At 47.7% G+C, this 21,386-nt stretch overlaps 1 protein-coding gene and 1 long non-coding RNA gene across 4 annotated transcripts in view; one reads left to right on the forward strand and one right to left on the reverse strand.

Annotated features, from left to right (window-relative positions):
• Nucleotides 1–6,230: 6,230 nt before the first annotated feature.
• Nucleotides 6,231–15,832, reverse strand: LOC140389851 (uncharacterized). Its single transcript, XR_011934497.1, has 3 exons — nt 15,562–15,832; nt 14,989–15,406; nt 6,231–8,685 (listed from the first exon to the last, which is right to left on the reverse strand). It is a non-coding gene; the product is annotated as an uncharacterized lncRNA (long non-coding RNA).
• Nucleotides 15,833–16,114: 282 nt separating this feature from the next.
• golim4a (golgi integral membrane protein 4a) overlaps nt 16,115–21,386 on the forward strand; it is a 215,393-nt gene continuing 210,121 nt past the window's right edge. For all 3 annotated transcript variants that reach the window (XM_072474426.1, XM_072474429.1, XM_072474428.1), the window contains exon 1: nt 16,115–16,707. In XM_072474426.1, the coding sequence (XP_072330527.1) occupies nt 16,521–16,707 (187 nt within the window). In that variant the 5' untranslated portion in view covers nt 16,115–16,520. The remainder of the gene's footprint in view (nt 16,708–21,386) is intronic.

Consider the following 21,386-nt stretch of genomic DNA (forward strand, 5'->3'; position numbering starts at 1 on the left):
AAGGCCATCTCTGCAGAGAGACCCTGGGTGTGATTTAATTTTAAAAAACAGAGTCCGACCAGCAGAGTTCCTCAGTGCAGGAAGAGGTCGGGGCGCTATTTTGAAATGGCGCCCCGCTCCCTCGACCCCTGACATGACCCCTCGTCCCCCCAATGCCCAAACTCTGCTATAAAGGCATCCCTAGGCCCCCAAAACCCCATCTCACATGGGCAAGGCACCCACAGGACAGATGCCGGGTAGAATACAATCCTGGCACCCTGACACTGCTAGCCTGCCACCTTGGCAGTGCCTCTGCCAGCCTTGCAGTGCCACCTGGGCACTCTGGCACTGTCAGGGTGGTGCCTGGGTTGCACTGCCAGGGTGGCATTGCCAAGATGGCAGTGCGAAGGTGCCCAGGTGGAACCAGCAGTTCCAGTGTGCCATCTGCCCAGAGGCCAACCACCCAGAGCCTCTGATCAACTGGGAGACCCCCTAAGTGCCGTTCCATCTTGTCCCCGTTTGTGGGGACCTGTGCTAAACGGCATCCAACTAGCATCTCCTTGGTGAGGCTGGTAGATGTCAGGTGGCGTAGATATATTTAAATGGACGTTTACGCTCACTTAACTATGCAAATGTGGACTCCATCCATTGTGGGCGAGATCCAGATCACCCATCTCACGAGACCTGGCTAGGTCGCACGAGGCGTAATGACCAGGAGAGGCTTCTCCCGGGATCTACCAGCTGCATTCAGTCCTGATTCCAGCGAGACACAGCTGCTAAATTGCGCCTGCCTATGGGCGCGATTCTCCACCCCCACGCCGAAGTGGCTGCGCCGTCATGAACGCCGTTGAGGTTCACGACGGCGTGGAACGGCCCCGGTCCCGACCGATTCAGACCCTTACAATGGGCCAGTATCGGGGCCGCGTCATCTACCCGCGCCAGGCCTTGTCGCCCGCGTAAAAGCGGCGCCGAATAGATGACGCGGCCGGCGCCGCATAACGGACGTCATCCGCGCATGCGCGGGTTGGCCGGCGCCAACCCGCGCATGCGTGGTTGCCGTCCTGTCCAAATCCGCCCCGCAAGAAGATGGGGGACGGATCTTGCGGGGTTGCGGAAGGAAGGAGGTCCTCCTTCAGAGAGGACGGCCCGACGATCGGTGGGCACCGATCGCGGGCCACCCCACATTCAAGGTGAAGCCCGGTGCAGGATCCCCCCTCGCCCCCCCCACAGGCCGCCCCCCCAGCGTTCACGGACCACCCACGACTGTAGCGACCAGGTGTGGACGGCGCCGGGGGGAACCCGCCGTTTTGGCCTGGCCGCTCGGCCCATCCGGGCCTCAGAATCGCGGGGCTGCCGGAGAATCGCCATTTTGGGTGTCTCCGCCGATTCTCCGGCCTGCGAAACTCGACCGGCCCATTCCCGCCGCTTGGGAGAATCGTGGGAGGGCGTCGGACCGGCGTCCCCGGAAATCTTGGCGGCCCAGGCGATTCTCCCAACCGGCGTGGGAGTGGAGAATCGCGCCCAATATGTTTGTCCTTTGTATGGTTGCATCTGTGATTGCGCGTGCGCTGGAGGAATTGTTAAGAGGAGATAGTCATATATCCAGAGAACTACTGTGTGCTTACCAGTTCTTGCAACTAGTTTAAAAAAGTTGTATTTTATAACAACCACTCATTCTGGGTTTATTGAAAGAAGCCTGGTTAAAGTCTGTTTTCTGAGTCCCAGTAAAGAAGGTAAACAGCTGTCCATTTTGGTGAGTAATTGATCTCTTAATCAATGCATTGCTATTGCCTGAGCTGCTGAGTATTTCCGTCAATTTTTGTTTTTAATGGTGCAGATTCTTGTTCTGCTTAAACATTTATGTAATGCTTCAAGCTTTATCCTCGCAGGGTCTCTTTAAATGCTTGGGCCGAAAAAGTATGGTGTGGGTCATTTCCACTCCTGCGAATTGGCTGGAAAGTCTGGTAATGAGATGCGAGCGCAGTGACTGGGTGAAAAAGTCACCGAAAAATGTGCTGCTGAAACTTTCTGGTTCCTCATGAGTACCGGGCACTACCCACTGCAACGTGAAAAATGAAAATAGTCACTTTTATAAATAAATAATCTTAGTTTATTTTATAAAGCAGTAGGATAAATTATGCTTTGACAGAATATATAACCAGGGTCTTATGTCCCTGGCATGGCAAGTCTCCCCCGGGAAGATGTGGACGGCCATTTAAATTGCCATTTACCTCAGCGGGAACATAACATCCTGTCAGGCAGGAGTGGCCATAAAATCCTGGCTCATATTTTGTTACCGGAATGCTATCGTATATACAGAATCTGGTTAGAAATAAATTAGAATGTAGCTGTATGATTTAATCTCATGGCCAGTAGTTGGAAATGCAGTGTTGAATCATTTACCCTTCCTTAAATCATGATTTCAGCGTTATTAATGACCCGCTGTCCTAAATCCAGCATTTATTATAAGTAATTTTAGATTATGTCTTACTGTCACTGCAATTTATCAAGTCTCAGATAAATCAAGTTTAGGCATTAATGAACCCTAATGACCAATGTTTTTGAAAGTGAAATTGCTAAAATCAATAGATCACATTAAATTCAAGGAGAAAACCCGTATAACCCATATTAAAATATTAATGATGCAAAAATAGCAAACTTGCCATTTGATCGCTAAGCTGCTATTAACTCCTAATGTAATTAATTGATCCAGTGATGATATCCCATCCGAAATGGAAGGAAAGGCCTTTGATAAATTATAGAACGCGAGTCTCAAATCTCTCAGTTTGGAACATTATAAGTTGTATTGCTTTCAATGTTATGCTGGAACAATTATGAAAACTCTTTCATATGCATATTTTTCATTCAAATTATAGTCAGTCTCTTCTGACCACACATACTGTGAGTGTTATTTGGGGGCCACAAAAAAAAGACTGTCAGCTGATTTTGCAATGCTGCAGAATTGTCTGAAGTTTTATCAATTTAGAAATGTTTCCACCTATTTTGATTGTTTCTGCCGTGCAAAATAAATGTTTATATATAATATGACGCCTGTGTCAACAACATGACATTTCTATATCGATGCTAAAGTATGCTTATTCACGGCATCTGTTCTGTTGCTGAGTGAAAAATCTTTCGAACGCTGAAGATGCTGGCGACTTTCCATTTTTTTTCTTGCAAATAAAAGGATATCTTTTTTCTGCCTCTACATGCTTAGCTTTTTAAACTGTGTGTGGCATGTTTTTCAAGGATTGGGTTCAGCTTTATCGACAACATTTTGAGTATATGCTTGGCTCTTGGATTGATTCATTTCCGGAAACTAAAATACTTGGTCCAAATGTTGAGGTTTTTCCTCATGGAAATATGGCTGCCATATTTTAAACATAGTTTTTAAAAATAATGCCTGACATAATCTTTGAATTGAATTTATCGTTACAGTACCATAATGGTGGTTAAAGAAGCGGCCTTGCAGAATAGATTACAATGTAATGTAACACCAATATGCCCATTGGAATTTGCTAACGGTTAAAAAGAAATGTGCCCCGGTAATCACAAGCTGTATTGTGGTTGATCATATCAGCGTAGCACTTTACAGTGAACAATATGACGCGTTGTATCAGTTTCTTTATTCCGGCAAATACACAAATAACTCTAATGTGAAGATATGGCTATACTGACATTGCTGTGACAATATTAAACATTTTTGCTATGTACCGTCTTTCTATAAACTTCATGGGCATTCCATGGAAAATAATTGGAATCTCAGTTGATCAAAAGATGATATGGTATATCTCTTTCCAAACGTTCATGCTAGTGATTTAAATATCTTGCACATATGAATATTGATTAACGCTTTAAAGATAGAAAAGTTTAAAGATCACACATGTAAGTGCAGCATCGATATGAGCACTGAGATCACATCAACGGCAACTAGTCAGAAATCCAGATAGTCACATTTGGATTCCCAACTAGCAATTTCCATATCTCACAAGGCTCATGATAGGAGTGGCTAATGTACTGGACAACATTGGTCTCGATCTATTATCATGAGGTTTGCAGGATATTGAAATAACTAGTTGGGTATATGTTCACCTATTGATCCCTACTATTCCACCTTTTCCATTATTTGCTATTTCAGATGTCCAGTTCAATACGACAATTAAACGTCGGCTGAATCAATCATTTTCCATCCCTGCCACAAGCCATTATGTTGTTGCAGATTCCATCTCCCTCCCTAGCCTTTGTCCTCAACCTGCTTATCCAATTTGACACTGAGCTGCGTTTTTGACCCTATGGGCGGGATTTAGCTGTTGCATTAGCCACGGGCGCATATCCTGTAATGGCTGCTAAACCTCGTGAGGGGCCAAAAACGGGATTTGCTCCGGTGATATTTCAGAAAAACGATATTCCGATGCCCTCCCTGATGACGTGATTAGGTTCAGGAAGGGTGTGACCTGAATTGCATGAATTTGAATCCATTATAATATACTGAGCGTGGTTAACCGCATCGTCAGCTCTCATTGCACCTTCAAAACCACCTGGCATGATGTCACATTGGCGGGAATTCCGACTGCTTTTTAAAAACGGGAAACCAGGCTCCAGATATTCTGGAGTGGCTGCCCAGGAGTCTTAGGTGTAGAGGTAAGAGATCTCAGAATGATGCAGCCTGAGTAAGGAGGGTGCCCATTAGCTTTGCGTATCCCCTGAAGCAGAAAACAATTGTGCCCTCTACCATTCCTGAGACTCATGCTCGTTAAACTAATTGACCATCAAGACTTAAGCCTTAACAATGTCAGCCACCCACACGTCTTAGTCAAGGAATGGGATGAATACTGAGGGTTCAAAGCTAAACGCTTGGGTACACGAGATCACTAGGCACTGGGATAGCCCTCAAGATGGACATCACCATCCAGTTACCCACCCAATAAGGCTGTGCAAGCATATAAACCTCCTGTCAACCCCCAGTGATATAGAGAATAAGGGAGGGGAGAACTAGACAGGAGGATAAAGGCGTATCTGACTGGGCAAGTGTATAGGCCATGGCCCATCATGTAATGGAGATGGAAGGGCACCTGAGCTGTGAGTGAGCGGCAGTCGGTGGATAAGGTGTGGCTGCTTACAGGTCGGGAGGCCAATGGGTCAGGGGAGGTAACAATGTTATCCGACTGTGACACCACCCTGACTGTGTGTGTCTCTCGCTCTCTCATCCCTCACAGGTAACCGAGCGTTTACATATGGAGCCAGTGGAGCTGGCTAGTCTTCTTCTTGCAGCGCTGGGGAAGAACAGACTTCAGAGCAACGTATGATGGCACCCAGGGAAGATCCAGTGGCAGGAGACTAGGGGGACTTAGGGAAAGCTCTGGGGCCAGAGGTCACACCAGCCCATACAGGGGGCACAAAGGCTCAGGAGACCGAGGGTGTACAGGACCTGAGTGACCTACATGGATCTGTTGGACAACATGTGCCGTAGGAGACCGCCTCACCATGGAGACTGTGCGGTACCTGTGCCACATCCTTGACTACTTGGCACCACATGGCGACTGGGTCACCCGCTCCCTGTGGCTGTGAAAGTCATGGCAGCCCTGAATCTTTAAGCAACGTGGTCGTTCCAGGGCTCCACAGGTTACCTGTGTGACATCTCGTAGGCATCCTCCCATACGTGCATCCGTGAGGTAACGCATGGGCAGGAGGGCTAGGGGCCCCTGAATCCCTTCCCAGTAGGACCAGCATGTTGCCCAACAGTGTAACACCAGCCGTAAGCCTCTCTCCCCCCCCCCCCCCCCCCCACACACACACTGTATCCCCTCTGCAACCAGGGGGTGACGGTTTTAGAAATCTTACTCATCAGGGTGCTGGGGCTAGGGAGTCCTTAAGTGCCTGCTGCTCAGTTAATGCAGGAGGGTGATGAAGACTTGCAGTGGGGAATGGTCTGTGATACTCCTCAGCTATTGGTTATGTCTGACTCCTGTCTGTTTTCTGCCAGCTGACTCCCCGGATCATCTCAGTGAGGTGCGGCCTTACATTCCTTTGTCCCTTAACTCTGGAGGGGGAGAGGGTCTAGGATTCACTGAAACTTGCCTGAGTCCTATCACTGCGAATAAAACATTCGTGGGACTAGTGAGTGGGACTAACCGCCTACCTGACATTGAGGGCCAATGAAAAGAACTGTGTCCAGATGGGGAGAAGCACGATGCACTTGGAGGAGGGTTAAAGAATGTGAGGCATTAAGCTGGTGATGAACAACAATATTTAATTCATTGACATGTGCGGGTGTTACAAGTGATAATGACCAACTACACATGCTTAACTTCACTCGTGTCCACGTTGTGCCGTAACAAATCATTAAATTTGCAAACCCTCCCACTACATTTGGGTGTCATCCTGGGATGCACATCAGAAGTGAAAGTGGCCTGCTGCCCTCCACACCTTGTTGCCTGAGATGCTGGCAGGCGTCCTTTGGAGGGCTGCAACCTGGAAAGCTCCGGCCTATCTTCAGGTGGCATTGTTGTTGCTTCATCACCCTGGCCTGTCCGCTGTGCCTGAATTGGACCGGTCTCAGGAGGGGGATTCAGTAGGACTGGTCGCTTCCATGGTCTCCTGGGTGGAAGGCTTTTGTCACAGACCCTGGGCATGTACACTAAATTCCAGCCCCACTCGGCCCAGAGTCACAAAGAAAGTGAGTTAATGACAGTCACCAGGTTTGTAAATTGAAACACAATTACTGTTGTTTATAAGAGGAATAAAGATGAAATATGCAGTGAATACAGGTGGTTAAATGCCCGTTAACATCTGACCCCCTTTAACTTCCCCACCGTCGACCCACACACACAAGACAGACAAACAAAGAGGGGAAGGAAAAGCTTGAAAAGTAATGACAAATAAGATCAAAGATAAGAGTCCTTGCTTCAGATGATGAGCTCTTCGGTGCATTCTCTTCATAGTATGAGTGTGGTTTAAAGTCTCTGGTCTATAGCTTGTAATGACCTTGTTTGCAGACAGCGTTTCCAGGAGAGGCCTCTGGTATCACATCAGCCTGTTTTTAGAGAGTGTTAATAGATTCTGGTCTCTACTTGCACATCAACATCTTTTGGTAGAGAGAAAGGCATCAGATTCTCATGGTGGCTTTTTGGTGAGAATTAACTGGATAGCCCTGGAGTGGGTTGATTAGATTCCTCCATCCAGTTTGCAGAATCAAAAGTGAAATGAACTCAAGTCTTGTGACACTGAGAAACATGTCAGTGGGACCAAAACCAATCACTATCCACCAGGCAGGACACAGACATTTGAGCCAATTCATTAGCCACCAGCCAAGTCAGTCAAATTGAGCCTTCCGGATTCGTCCTGCTTGATTTATAAAATAATAATAGCAATTATAATAATCTTTTATTATTGTCACAAGTAGGCTTACATTAACAATGTAGTTACTGTGAAAATCCCCTAGTCGCCACACTCCGGAACCTGGTTCGGTATACTGAGGGAGAATTCAGAATGACCAATTCACCTAACAGTATGTATTTCAGGACTTGGGAGAGGAAACCGGATCACCCGGAGGAAACCCACGCAGACACGAGGAGAACGTGCAGACTCCGCACAGACAGTGACCCAAGCCAGGAATCGAAACTGGGACCCTGGAGCTGTGAAGCAACAGTGATAACCACTGTGCTACTCTGCCGCCCTAACGATAGGCTACTTTTCCCTTTGAGAGCTAATTTAACCTGAGAATCACCACACCTCCGATGAGCAGGGTTGAGAAGGCAGGGTCTTCATGAATAACTTTCAGCTGGTGCGGGAATTGAACCCGTGCTGTTGACCTCGACCTGCATTATGAAAGCTAAACCAGCCCGCTGCCATTGCTTCTGCTTATGTTAAAGATAAAGGTCCATTACTCATCCATGGATCAAAATGGTAAAAGCAAAATAAAAGAAAGGGAAAACAAGAGAATACACAGGAAACAAACAGGAGGGACCCTTACATTTTGGGATGTGCTCCAGCAGTTCCTCTTCTGTCTGGGTGCTCATGGGTCCCTGTGTTACTCCATGGGATGGAGGGGCATCTGGAGCGAGTTCCAGAAGCCTCAGCGTCATCTGGCATGGCCAGTCCTGGGGGTCTGCCATTGGCTGCACCATGCAGTTGAAGCCCTCAGCCATGGTGATCAGCGACTGAGCCATGCTTCAAAGTTCTTCACCGTGATCTGACCTCTTGACCTAGGCTTTCCACTGCGGACACTACCCTTGAGTGTTGGCCTGGGTGCCACGTATGGTCGTCAACATCTCCTGCGACAGAAGGCTTTCGGACTCCTCCATTCTGCCTTGTAGTCGCAGGGGTGTCACTGACAACCCCTCCTGGTATTCCGGGCTGTGTCTTTGCATCTCCAGCAGCTGAGGGGCGAACATGCCCAGTGGGGCAGCACCTGGCTGGGGCACAGCTGAGTCCTGGGGTCCAACAGACCTCCAACTGTCCCATCCCTGGGACGCTCCTGCCTCCATCTGATGCGCATCAGAAGCTGTGTGGTGCTCACCAGATAATAACCCAGAATCCTGCCTGTACGTTTGCCCACCTAGGTGTATGTCTCGGCGATGGTGGATGGTGAGAGTGATAGCTGTGACGCTTCATCGGTGTCCTCCTCTGTGATTACTTCCAAGTTGTTGTCAAGGGTAGGCGCTGAGACATTGCTGGTACTTGGGCCAGGATCTTTGGTTGCTGTTCCTGCAAGGCAAGGGCCTTGGTTTTAGTACATGGCCTTGTCAAGGGTTTGGACTACAAAGAACTGACAACACAACTATAGTGGGTCGCATCTCGAACAACGGTAAGCCAGAATACAGGAGGGTGATAGAAAACCTAGTGGATTGGTGTGACAACAACAATCTCTCCCTCAATGTCAGCAAAACTAACACTACCCACCAAGTACGCGGTACATACTCGTGCGACTCGGCCAAAGTTGTCTACCTCATACGCTGCAGGAAAGGATGTCCCGAAACGTGGTACATTGGCAAGACCATGCAGACGCTGCAACAATGGATGAATAGACATCGCGTGACAATCGCCAGGCAGGAATGTTCCCTTCCAGTCGGGGAACACTTCAGCCGTCAAGGGCATTCAGTCTCTGATCTCCGGGTAAGTGTTCTTCAAGGCAGCCTTCAGGACGAGCGACAACGCAGAATCGCCGAACAGAAGCTTATAGCCAAGCTTTGCACACATGAGTACAGCCTCAACCAGGACCTTGAATTCAATACATTCACCCCCCCCACCACCATCTGGCCTGGGCTTGCGAAATCCTACCAACTGTCCTGGCTTGAGACAACTCACACCTCTTTAACCTGGGATTACCCCTCTCTCTGGATCTGTAAAGAATTAATTACCTGAAAATGCTTGCATTCAAAGCATCGTCTTGCATCTTCAACTTTGTCTATATCTATGTTTCTGTAACTTACCTCTTCATTCACCTGAGGAAGGAGCAGTGCTCAGAAAGCTAGTGATTTGAAACAAACCTGTTGAACTTTAACCTGGTATTGTAAGACTTCTTACTGAGCAAAACTAAAGAGCTGGTCATTGACTTCAGGAAGCAACGTCTGCATCAATGGGGCCGAGGTGAAGATGGTTGACAGCTTTTGGAACCACTGACCTATACTGACATCCACTCGTGCCCTGATTTTAAAATGTTCATCCTAGTGATGTAATCCCTCTATGACCTCAAGCTCACTATCTCTGTAACATCATCCAGCCCTGCAACCATCTAAAAACATTGGGCGAAATTCTCCCCCAACGGCGCGATGTCCGCCGACTGGCGCCAAAAACGGCGCCAATCAGACGGGCATCGCGCCGGCCTAAAGGTGCAGAATGCTCCGCATCTTTGGGGGCCGAGCCCCAACATTGAGGTGCTAGGCCGGCGCCGGAGGGATTTCCGCCCCGCCAGCTGGCGGAAATGGCGTTTGTTGCCCCGCCAGCTGGCGGAAATGGCGTTTGGTGCCCCGCCAGCTGGCGCGGAAATGCGGCGCATGCGCGGCCGACAGTTTCTTGCGCATGCGCAGTGGGGAGAGTCTCTTCCGCCTCCGCCATGGTGGAGGCCGTGGCGGAGGCGGAAGGGAAAGAGTGCCCCCACGGCACAGGCCCGTCCGCGGATTGGTGGGCCCCGATCGCGGGCCAGGCCACCGGGGGGGCACCCCCCGGGGCCAGATCGGCCCACGCCCCCCCCCAGGACCCCGGAGCCCGCCCACGCCGCCTTGTCCCTCCGGTAAATACCAGCTTTGATTTACGCCGGCGGGACAGGCAATTTCTGGGCGGTACTTCGGCCCATCCGGGCCGGAGAATTGAGCGGGGGGTCCCGCCAACCGGCGCGGCCCGATTCCCGCCCCCGCCCAATCTCCGGTACCAGAGACTTCGGCGGGGGCGGGATTCACGGCGGCCAACGGCCATTCTCCGACCCGGCGGGGGGTCAGAGAATGACGCCCATTGTTCCTCAAACTCTGGCCTCTTCTTTAATCCCCTTCCCTTTGCCCCACCCTTGGCAATGATGTCTTCAGCTAAATAAGCTCTAAATTCTGGAATTCACTCTCTTAAATTGTCTCTTCACTTTTGTCTCCTTTAAATCACTTCTTAGAACCTATTTCGTTTAACCAAGTTTTTAAAATCAGAAATTAAAATTTCACCTATTTTGACTCTGTGTTTGGTTTTGTGGAATTATGTTCCTGGGAGCACCATGGGACATTTTCTTACTTTAACAGCTCTATAGTTTGTTTTTGCTGTTGTACCTTGCTTCTCAGGAAATATATTGCTGCAAAATCCATTTTTCTAGCTTCTAGATAATTGTCACGTTGCCCAGTAGTTTATTGAAATCTTGTTTTACCTTTACAGCTACTTTTCCCATAGAAATTATTTGGAAAAGTTACACATAAATGGTAGGTTCAAAGCGAAGCACATTCTTGTATTTGTTTTCAAACGTTGAGATGAAAGGTGGTTAAAATGCTAATTGTTGTTTTCTGAAAACCTGTTAACAATATTTAAATTGTTAGCCTGTATCCGCAATTAATAAACACCTCACCCCACTTTGTTGAGATCCCAAATGCAAAGTGGGGCATTTCCTGGATTAGATCTTTTCATGAATTGCTAGCACAGGCAAATAAAAACAATTATTTTGAAGTGACCTTTGCTGGAACAAACTTTTCCGCAGAGTGGGATGAAATTAGAAGCCACTTTTTTATGCCAATCAGATGATCTACTAATTTGGAGAAGTGTAGTGTGCTTATAACTTCTGTGTGTTTACACAAAGACCACTTGCACTAATTGAACTAAGTAAGTATGATAATAGGTAACCCTGCAGTTTCACTTGCTGTGAAATAAAATTACTTTAATATTTAGCTGATCTTATCTTGTAAGTGTTTTCTCTATCTGCATTGGAAACATTTGGAGAGGTGCACGTGGGAGGACTTATGAAAAACGCTGATATTTAGTTCAGTTTGCAAAGGGTTACCATTGTTACACCTGGATTATGCTGTAACAGAGCAATGTGGGATCACCCATGCAAGATACTCATAGCACCAAAAGCAGTGACTAATACTACTGTATGCAAGGGAATATTTCGAGTTGGACCCAAATATGTAACTCCTCTAGCTCTGCCTTAACCTTTCTTGGATATAATGTAGTCTTCTGATTTATGAAAACAAATCTATTTCCCTTTCAGAAGTCAGTTTAGGTGCTGTCTCCATGGTATTATCAATGCTAGATCTCTCATGGGATATAACATTTATCGTGTTCTCAGTCATTGTACTATTTTGTAAAACATTTGTTTTGATTGTATAAATGAATTCTCATATTCTGTTTCCATAGCTCCCTCTCTTAATTAAAGGCTCTATTTTCATCAATCTCAGCTCCTCTTACACTATTGTAAATCACCATATAATTACCTTGTTGCTGATCTGTGCAAAGCAATCTTACGCTGTGATTTTGCAATGACATTAAGCAAATAATTTCCTTATTTTAATAGCCTGGTTTATAATTCTGGTCAAATGCAAAGGATACTGTCAAGTGCCTTGTTATTCCCCTATGATATTCCCCTAAAGCTGGGATAATTCGCATCCAATCCTGCATCTTTTTCTGCTGCTGGGCTGTTGAGAGTTTTGTTCTTCTGTCTGAATCTTGGCTGGAAATGAACTTTGGTTCAGACTTGGTAGTTCATTCTTCCTCGTACAGTCATAGAAATCGCCAGGATGGAAGGAAGCATCCTGTCAATGCCAGCTCTCCAATAGCTTTCCACTTAGCCTCAGTCACTTGCCCTTTCCCCATATCCTTTTTTCTCTTACGTATTTATCAACCTTCGAATCATAGAGTCCATACAGTGCAGAAGGAGGCCAATCGGCCCATTGAGTCTGCACCAACCCATCGAGTCTGCACCAAACTCCACACAGACAGTCAAGCAAGGTTGCAATCAAACCAGGATCCCTGGTGCTGTGAGACAGCAGTGCTAACCACGGTGCCACTAGCAATTCTGGTTTCATTATTGTTTTGGGCAGGGCGCTCAACATCCGAACTGTGTAGAAAGTAGAACTCCAAACCTATCCCTTTGCTTTTTCAGTTAAGATTTTAAATTTAAGCCCTTTTCATTGACAACTCACTAATCAGTCTTAATATTTTTTTCCCGATTTCTAAAAACTATTTTTAATTTTTACCATTTTACATTATTACAAATCTCTTCCTTTTATTTTAAATACTTTTGTTCAAGGCATTTAACAAATATACACAGAATACCAGAAGAACACATCAACGAACAACCACAACCCTCCAACCCGCCTGACACCAACACCCCGCCACGTCCCGCCTTCCCCATTTTGAACCCCTTACCTTCCTCCTGAACCCCCCCCCCCCCACTTTCCCCTTGCTGACCCCACAATTCTCCATGAAGAACTTGATGAACGCTTTTCACCTCCGGGTGAACCCCTCTACCGACCCCCGCAGTGCAAACTTAACCTTTTCCAACCTCAGGAATTGTGCCAGGTTGCTCACTTACACTCCCGCTTTCGGCGGCTCCAAGTTCCGCCAAGCCAACAAATCCGTCTCCCGGCTATCAGGGAGACAAAGGCCAATACATCGGCCTCTATCTCCCCGGACTGCCGGGTCTTCCGACGCAGCAAATATCACCACCTCCCAACTCAGAACCACCCCCACACCCGGCATCTCGGATATCATGTCCGAGAATCCCTGACAGAACCCTCTCAGTCTTGGACACGCCCAGAACATGGACTCCCCCGCACACCGTCCACACCTATCCTCCACCCTACAAAGAACCTTTTCATCCTTGTCACCGTCATGTGGGTCCTATGCACCACTTTAAACTGGATGAGGCTTAACCTCGCACACAACGAGGACGCATTCACCCTCTGCAAGGCCTCTGCCCATGTCCCGGCCCCAACTTCCCTTCCCAGCGTATCCTCCCATTTGTGCTTAATATCCTCCACTGGAGGACTCTCCCTCTCCATCAATTCCTTATAAATATTCTTCACCTTCCCTCCCCTATTTCGCCCTCCGACAACAGCTTGTCTTGCAACACTAGAGGCAGCAGCCATGGGAAGGACGGCACCTCTCTCCTCACGAAATCTTAAACCTGCAGGGACCTAAAACCATTCCCCTTGGGCAGCTCATACAATTCCTCCAACTCATCCAGCCCCGCACATTTGCCCCCTAGAAACAAAACCCTGAAGTAGTCAATCCGCCAGCACATGGTTGTCGCAGATTGACGCACACAATGACATACCCTCCAACCCAAAGTGCTGCCTACACTGCCCCCACACCCTTAAAGTCGACACCACCACTGAGTTCACGGAGTATCTGGCCAGCAGGAATGGCAAAGGCGCCAACAGCAAAGCCCTCAAACCTGTTCTGCTACACAACGCCGCCCCTACCCACCCCCAACCGGACCTCTCCTCCATGACCCACTTTCTCACCATCACAATATTCGCTTCCCAATAATAACTTGGAGTTGTCGGCGTTGGACTGGGGTGAGCACAGTAAGAAGTCTTACAACACCAGGTTAAAGTCCAACAGGTATGTTTCGAATCACCAGCTTTCGGAGCACTGCTCCTTCCCCAGGTGAATGAAGAGGTGGGTTTCTGGAACCTACCTCTTCATTCACCTGAGGAAGGAGAAGTGCTCCGAAAGCTAGTGATTCAAAACAAACCTGTTGGACTTTAACCTGGTGTTGTAAGACGTCTTACAATAATAATTTATCAAATTTGGCAACACCAGCATCCTCTCTCCCTCCTCGCCCCCATTCTAGAAAATTCAGCAGCACGCATGGGGATTTCCCAGCCCACACAAACCCCGCGATCAGCTCATTGATTTTGCTGAAATAAAAGACTTGGGGACAAAGATAGGAAGGTTCTGAAACACGAACAGAAACATAGGCAGCACCGTCATTTTCACTGTCTGCACCCGCCCAGCCGGCGATAACAGCAAAACATTCCACCTCTTAAAATCCGCCTTCATCCCCTCCACCAATCTAGCAAAGTTCAATCTATGGAGTTGGGCCCAGTTCCGCGCCACTTGAATACCTAGGTACCTGAAGCACATCCCTACCAACCTAAATGGCAACTCTCCTAATGTTCCTTCCTACCCTCGGGAACACTACTCTTTCCCATGTTCAATTTATATCCCGAAAAACGGCCCATTTTCCCCAAGATCTCCATAAGCCCCCCCAATGCTGTCCATCGGGTCCGAAATATATAATAACATGTCACCCGTGTATAGCGAAATCCTATGCTCGGCACCCCCCCCCCCCCTCCACCGAACAGTCCCTCAATCCCCGAAGTGCCATTGCCAATGGCTCTATCACCAAGGCAAAAAGCACAGGGAGTGCGGGCACCACTGCCTCGTCCCACGATGTAACCCAAAGTACCCCAAACTCACTGGGTTTGACCGCACACTTGCCACCTGTACCTTGTACAGCAGTCAGACCCAACCCACAAACTCCTGCCAGAACCCAAACTGCCCCAGCACCGCAAACAAATACGCCCACTTCACCCGATCAGAAGCCTTCTCTGGGTCACATCACGGAGGGTAGGGATAAACTGGGCCAATGTGATAAATTCCTCCATGCTCAAAACTTTCATTTTCTCTCTGAGCTTTCAGATGTAGAGTTTTCCATCGTGGATATTGATTTTCTGCAGTATCATATCCTGGCCATTCCGAGAAGTTGATTTATGGAGTCAGACTTGCATTTTCAACAAGGTTTAGGAAATCACCACAGGAAGCTGGCGCCAAGTGCCAAAGGGCTATTCCAGCTTCTCAACAACCGTGGCATGTACGTGGCAAATAATAAGAGGGAGAGTTTCCAAATGCAGTTTTTGGTTTATCTCTGAACACTAATCCGTTCAGCATCCTGTGTTTCGAAATACATCTCCGGCTGGTTTGTCTTCACCGAGTCAATGTTTAAGCCAACCTACGAAATAATGAAAACTTTTATCATGGAGCAGAATTTAAAAAAAAAAATAGTTGTGCGCTCACAAGAAGTGGAAGTGGGAATTTTTTACTCGGGCCAAATACAACTTCCGAAGTTCGGTAAAGCTGCAGCACTACTGATGACAGGTCACAGACCTCTGCTTCTCTGCATCGACGCTGCCAGATCTGTGAAGCAATTTCTGTTTTGATTGGCACAAGATCCCATGTGTCCTTTCAGTTTTTGGGCTCGCTGCCCTGGAAACGGCATTAACGAAATGCACACTTGTGGATACGAATTCTGACCGGCGATATGCACAAGAATTGCAGCAAGTAGCCTCCATCATCTTTAAGCATTTTAAGACTCGTCCTTATACTCCCTCCGCGCCCCAAATGCCACCGTGTGAAACAGAAGAGTTTTTTTTGTTGGTTTCACATATCAGGCACCACCCCCCCCCACCCCCCAACTCAGTCCTTCCAAGTTCCACCCGTTCAGCACCTAACGTGAGCTGCTTGGGAAAAAAACTTGTAACGCTTTGGGTTCCTAATATTTATCGAACACCTCCTGTATTAGCAGGGTTGCTGTGTGTCAGACTGTTGTCCAGCCAGGAGAGGGCTCGGATCCTGGAGTCCTCCAATAGTATTGGCCAGGGTGGGAATGCTACCAATCGGTGTGGGAGTGGGTGGGATTTCCTGTCTGCTGTGTGGCTGCCGAGGAGTGGAGGTGACACGTAAGACGGGAGATTGGGGGAAAAGGCCTGGAACTTTTCTGTGGCGTGGAGTTAAAGACAAAACGATACTTTGTTGTTACAGAGTTGTAGTTCAGTGTACGGTTTGCTGCAACCTGACAGACCATAAAGTGTTTCCTGGCAACATTTTAACTCCAGTGCCTAAAATTAGACCCGGAGACTCTTTTTTGGACTGAACTTTACAACTTGTAACCGAGAGAGGAATTTCAGCGCCAGGAACGGTTAAGGTTGCAAAGTGGCCGATTGCTGCACCCTGCAATGCTGCCGGTTCATTAAAAAATAATCATTGAATTGCAAGGAGGGTAACACCCTGAATTCTTCGCTTTGGAGTCGTCAAGTGGACGTTCTGCAAGGGGGCAAAGGAGGAATATGGGAAATAGTATGTGTTCCCGGAGACAGAAAAAGATTTTTCAAACTTTGTTCTTTCTTACAATAGTTTTCGGGTTTCTTTATGGGTTATTGCTGTACTATGAGATGCATAATCAGTTAAAGAAGGCGGAAACCTTGACATCGAAGTATCAGCAGCATCAGGAGGCTTTATCTGCACAGTTGCAAGGTAAAGTATTCAAACGCCAGGATCTTTCCTGTGCGTTTTGATGTGCACGCGTCCATGCTCGTAAGACTTTTGTTCCTGTCTTTTCTTTGTTGCTTAATCGTGTCTATTTCGGCTCAGATTAATAAACACTTAAGGCCAAGACTTGGGTCTCGAGAGCCCACCAAACTTTTATTTTCAGTTAGGAAAGACTAGCGTTGCTGCGACCGGTTATTAACAGTTGGGTAGCATTAGTGTGCAGCACTCCATTCTGGATGCGCGGCCGGCATTCCTGACATTCCCAAGACTTGCTATTAATTTAAAGGAAATAAAAACTTACTGCACTGGGAAGCCGGAGTGTTTTGTGTGAGACTTGCAGTTGTGTGAGATTTGCAGTTCCATTAGGATCTGCACAGGATCATCTGTTTCATTTAAAGCTGTGTTAAGGACAAGGTAGATGGGTGGGGGGGGGGGGGGGAGCAGAGTTGGGGGCTTGTGCAAGAGTAAAGATTTGGTGAGGGTGGTGGTGGAAGTGAGAAGTGGGAGCAGACGGGCGCTGCTGACTGGAGATTCGGCTGGAATCGTTCCCCTGAATTTCTACCCAGCCCGCCCGACCCACGTTTGACCCTGGCACCAGAATCGGGGGGCAGGGATGTGAGACGTGGCCATTAACTGCATGAACGGAATTCTAGGGGTCGTCTCCTCATGTTTCTTTTATCTGCCGTAAGTTACCGCGTTTGCTGCAGCTTTTTTTTTAACCCTGATGTGCGATTTTAACTGCTTTTGAAAAATGGTCGTGGGACACACACGACCGTCACTGAGTGAACCCATTCCAACCGTGGCTGAAGAAAGCGCTTCCCGAGGTGACAATTCTTCCCTCAGTGTCTTTCTAACTGCTGTCGTTTAAAAAAACATCATCTCTTTGTCCTGCAGCCTCAGTGTTCTGCTGCACCGTGATCACGACCGGTCTTGTTTCTTCTGTACTACCACAGCTTTTTATTTTTGAATTCAGGTACAACATTTTTGAAGTGGTTTTGTTATTCGAGATTCTCTCCCCCCCCCCCCCCTTAACTGTGAGGCCCTCGTTGGGAGGGCGGTTTCTCATTGCCTTTGGGCTGCTATGAAATACATCTTAAACTCGCAAGAGACTGAGATTTATAAAGTCACTCAATGTAATTCAAAAGCCACCAGGGTCGCTGCCATTTTTTGTTGTTGTCCAATGCAGGAATCGCTTGTGTATTGAAGTTGAAGTTCTGCTGTTTGGTCCTGGAGACATTCAAAGAGAAAATGGGTAACTCTCTGGATAATGATCCCGTTTGGGCTCTGGAGGTTCACCTCTTTCACTGATATCTTTCACGGATCGCCTTACAAACTACAAAGCACACAGTACATTTCAATTCTAGGGGCAGGAATTGATATCAATCGTCTCAACCAGCGTTATTTCACACTCCGAAAAGTAGTTCCATAAAGTGGAAAACATCACTTGGTGGTCCCTAATGTTTTGCTAAATGTGGCTTAGACTCACATAGTATAGTAGTGTAGTTCTTGGACTAATAATCCAGAGATAGATTGGGAATTGAATTTATAAATTTAAATTTAAAAATACGATCTGTAAAGTGCGTTCTCATGAAGTGGCACAATGGCACAGGGGTTAGCACTGCTGCCTCACAGTGCCAGAGACAAAGGTTCGATTCTGACCTTGGGTGACTGGTTGGAGTTTACACTTTCTCCCCTTGTCTGCATGGGTTTCCTCTGGGTGCTCCAGTTTCCTCCCACAGTCCAAAGATGCGCAGGTTAGCTATTGGATTGTCAAAATACCCATCTGGTTCACGGTCATCCTTTAATTAAGGGAACCTGTTCTAAAGCGGCCTGGCATGTAGGTGACTTCAGTCCCACACAAAGTAGCAACTCAGTTGCATCAACTCAAAGCGATTCACAATGGTATCATCTTTGGGTAACTTGGGATGGATATTAAATACTCAGCTCGACATCCTGAGAATGGACGTGAAATGACCTTTTGCCCCCTTGATAATGAACAGTGGAGTTGATAAGTTTCGAAATATTCCACACTTCTTAAACGATGTGTACAGCATGTATCACAGTGCATGTTTTATTGGAGCTCACTGGTAACAGTTTTCCGAAACGTTAAAAACACTGGCGTAGAACATTCTAATCTTCACTGACCATTTACGAAATCAGGAAACAGCTGTTTTATTTTCAGTCAAAGTGCAAAACATTTGACAAGTTTTGATACATCGTATCCTTTGATCTTGAAAATGAAATGCTCGCATGTGGAAAAAGACTCTAGAATACAATGGGCGGGATTCTCCGTTTCTGAGACTAAGGGCTAGATTCTCCGAATTTGGGGCGATGTCCGGAGGATCCGAGGCATTTTACGTGGGAACAATTGGTGAGGCCCCCAGCACCGGTATCCTCTGACCGGTGAGGGGCTAGCAGCCACGCCACATAAAGTGCACTGGAGAATTGCCGGGACGTGGCCACGCATGCGCACGGCCTGCAGTGGTTGCGTCGTACAGCATGGCGCCGGCTGTCTGTGGACCCGACCTGCCAGATAGTGCCACCCTCCACCACTCTGTCCAGCCCTCGCTGAAGCCCCCCCCCTGGCCAGCAGCACGGCTCCCACCCGACTGTGGCAACGCTGGACACAGTCCGCAGCCTCCACGCCGGGGTCCCGACCGATGAGACCAGAAGTCCCCCGCGCGGTCGGGAACCCGGCCCATTGAGGGCAGAGCATCGGGGAGGGCCTTCAGGTCGTACACCTCGATGACGCTGTTTTGAAGCGGCGGAGCATCCGAAAACAGGGCCCACCCCACAATTTATCGTAAAAAGGGATTCTCCGCCCGGTTACCAATTATGAAATTGGCGTCGGCAAGCTGTCCTAAGTGTTGACACCAACGGAGAATCCGTGGACATTTACAACAGAAAAACCGGCATCACACTTGGACCGATTCCGCTCACGGTTCAATTCCTGTAACAGCCTTCCCGAACAGGCACTGGAATGTGCCGACTAGGGGCTTTTCACAGTAACTTCATTTGAAGCCTACTTGTGACAAGCAATTTTCATTTCATTTCATACTGTTAAGAGCCTAGAACCGGTGCCACGTGGAACACACTCGATTCCACTGAAAAATGGTGCGGGATATGCCAGGTCCGTGATCGACACACGAGGCTGACAAGCTGCAGCTGCACATACAGATTACACTCCCCACACACACTTATCTAAGCCAAAAATATGGTACTGGTTGTGCTGGAGTGCGCCCATACAGCTGTTGGGTCACCTGGGGCCAGAGGCACCCAGGGGGGTGCCCTGGGGTGACACCTATGTGGTCCATGGCACAAGGTTCAAAGTGGGCTGTTAGCAGTGTGCGCAGCTGCATGGTTGCTTTGCTGGCTGTGGGAATGGTGCTCAGTGTCTGTCAATCTTGACCCCACAGCCCACCTCCTGGGCAACCCCCAGCTCTGACAGAAGCCCCACGGCCAGCGGCACAACTGTCAGCACACTATGGCCATGTTGTACACCTTCCGTAGCCCCTATCTCTCCCTCAGCAGCTGCCAGGCCGGTTTCACGATTTTTTAAAGCACAAGTGAACCACATCGCCAGGAACTCGGCCCATCGGAGGCGGAGAATCGTGGAGGCCCTGGAGAGTACCGGATCGGGCCTGCTAATGATAATGCAAACGGTGCTTACTGTACGCGTGGAGTGAAACCCATTGACACAGTTTTCAAGGTGATGGAGAATCGTGATTTGGCGTCAAATCGGCATCTGCCGCGATTTTGGCGTTGGAGGCTGTTCTCTGCCAAATCGGATTTCCAGATTTTGGTGTCGGTTAACGGAGAATCATACTCCTCGACTTTGAATTTTGTTCCCTCTTTAACTGAAGAACATTTGTTGATTGATATTACACTTTAGAAAAATTAATAATTGGCCAATGAACTTTGACTGCTGCCCTATTTACAAAAGGAAAATAAAATAAGATAATTTTATTTGGAAGAATATAACATATAACTAAATGATGATTGAGTCAAAACTTTGATGATTAAAGAATTTGCGAACCACTTGTGTTTAAGGAATATGGATCACAGAATTAGGCACTGTAGCTGTGCTGGTGCCAATATGGTGGGCAAGATGCTCACATTGGGGAGGGGGCGGGGCCATGTGCATACTCCAAGCTTTCATAATGGACAGATCAAAATGTCAAACCTCGTCTTGGCTGATTTGGTGCATGTTCTGCAAACCTGGACTGTGCATGTCCAGTGAATGTCCTGTGCTGATTATTCACAGCTGAATAAGCACTCACTTGCATAAGGAATTCCCTCCACCCTACCAGCTTTTAAGAACTAGTCCTCCTGCTTGCAGGTGATGGGCTTTTGACTTATTCAGCTCTTGTAAAGTTTGTGGAAGTCCTGTGGGGGAGTGTTTTGGAAATTTGTGGTGAGCGGCTTGATTTGGAAGCAAGTGTTGCTACATCTATATACAGAAGGTAGACGGGTGCTGAAACTGAGACAGTGGTCATCAGACACAACATTATTGCTGGGTCCACTAGTGCTGAATAGAGTTGACCACTGCTTCCACTGACATTAAGGCTAGGTTCAAAACCCCATAAAATGTCCTGTACCAAGTTGTAGCAGGACTCCTTTATCCGCTTTGACAGTGACAATTGGCCACCTGGCAGGCTGCCAAT

Source organism: Scyliorhinus torazame, chromosome 14 (genome assembly GCF_047496885.1).
Source record: "Scyliorhinus torazame isolate Kashiwa2021f chromosome 14, sScyTor2.1, whole genome shotgun sequence".
Classification (NCBI taxonomy): Eukaryota; Metazoa; Chordata; class Chondrichthyes; order Carcharhiniformes; family Scyliorhinidae; genus Scyliorhinus; species Scyliorhinus torazame.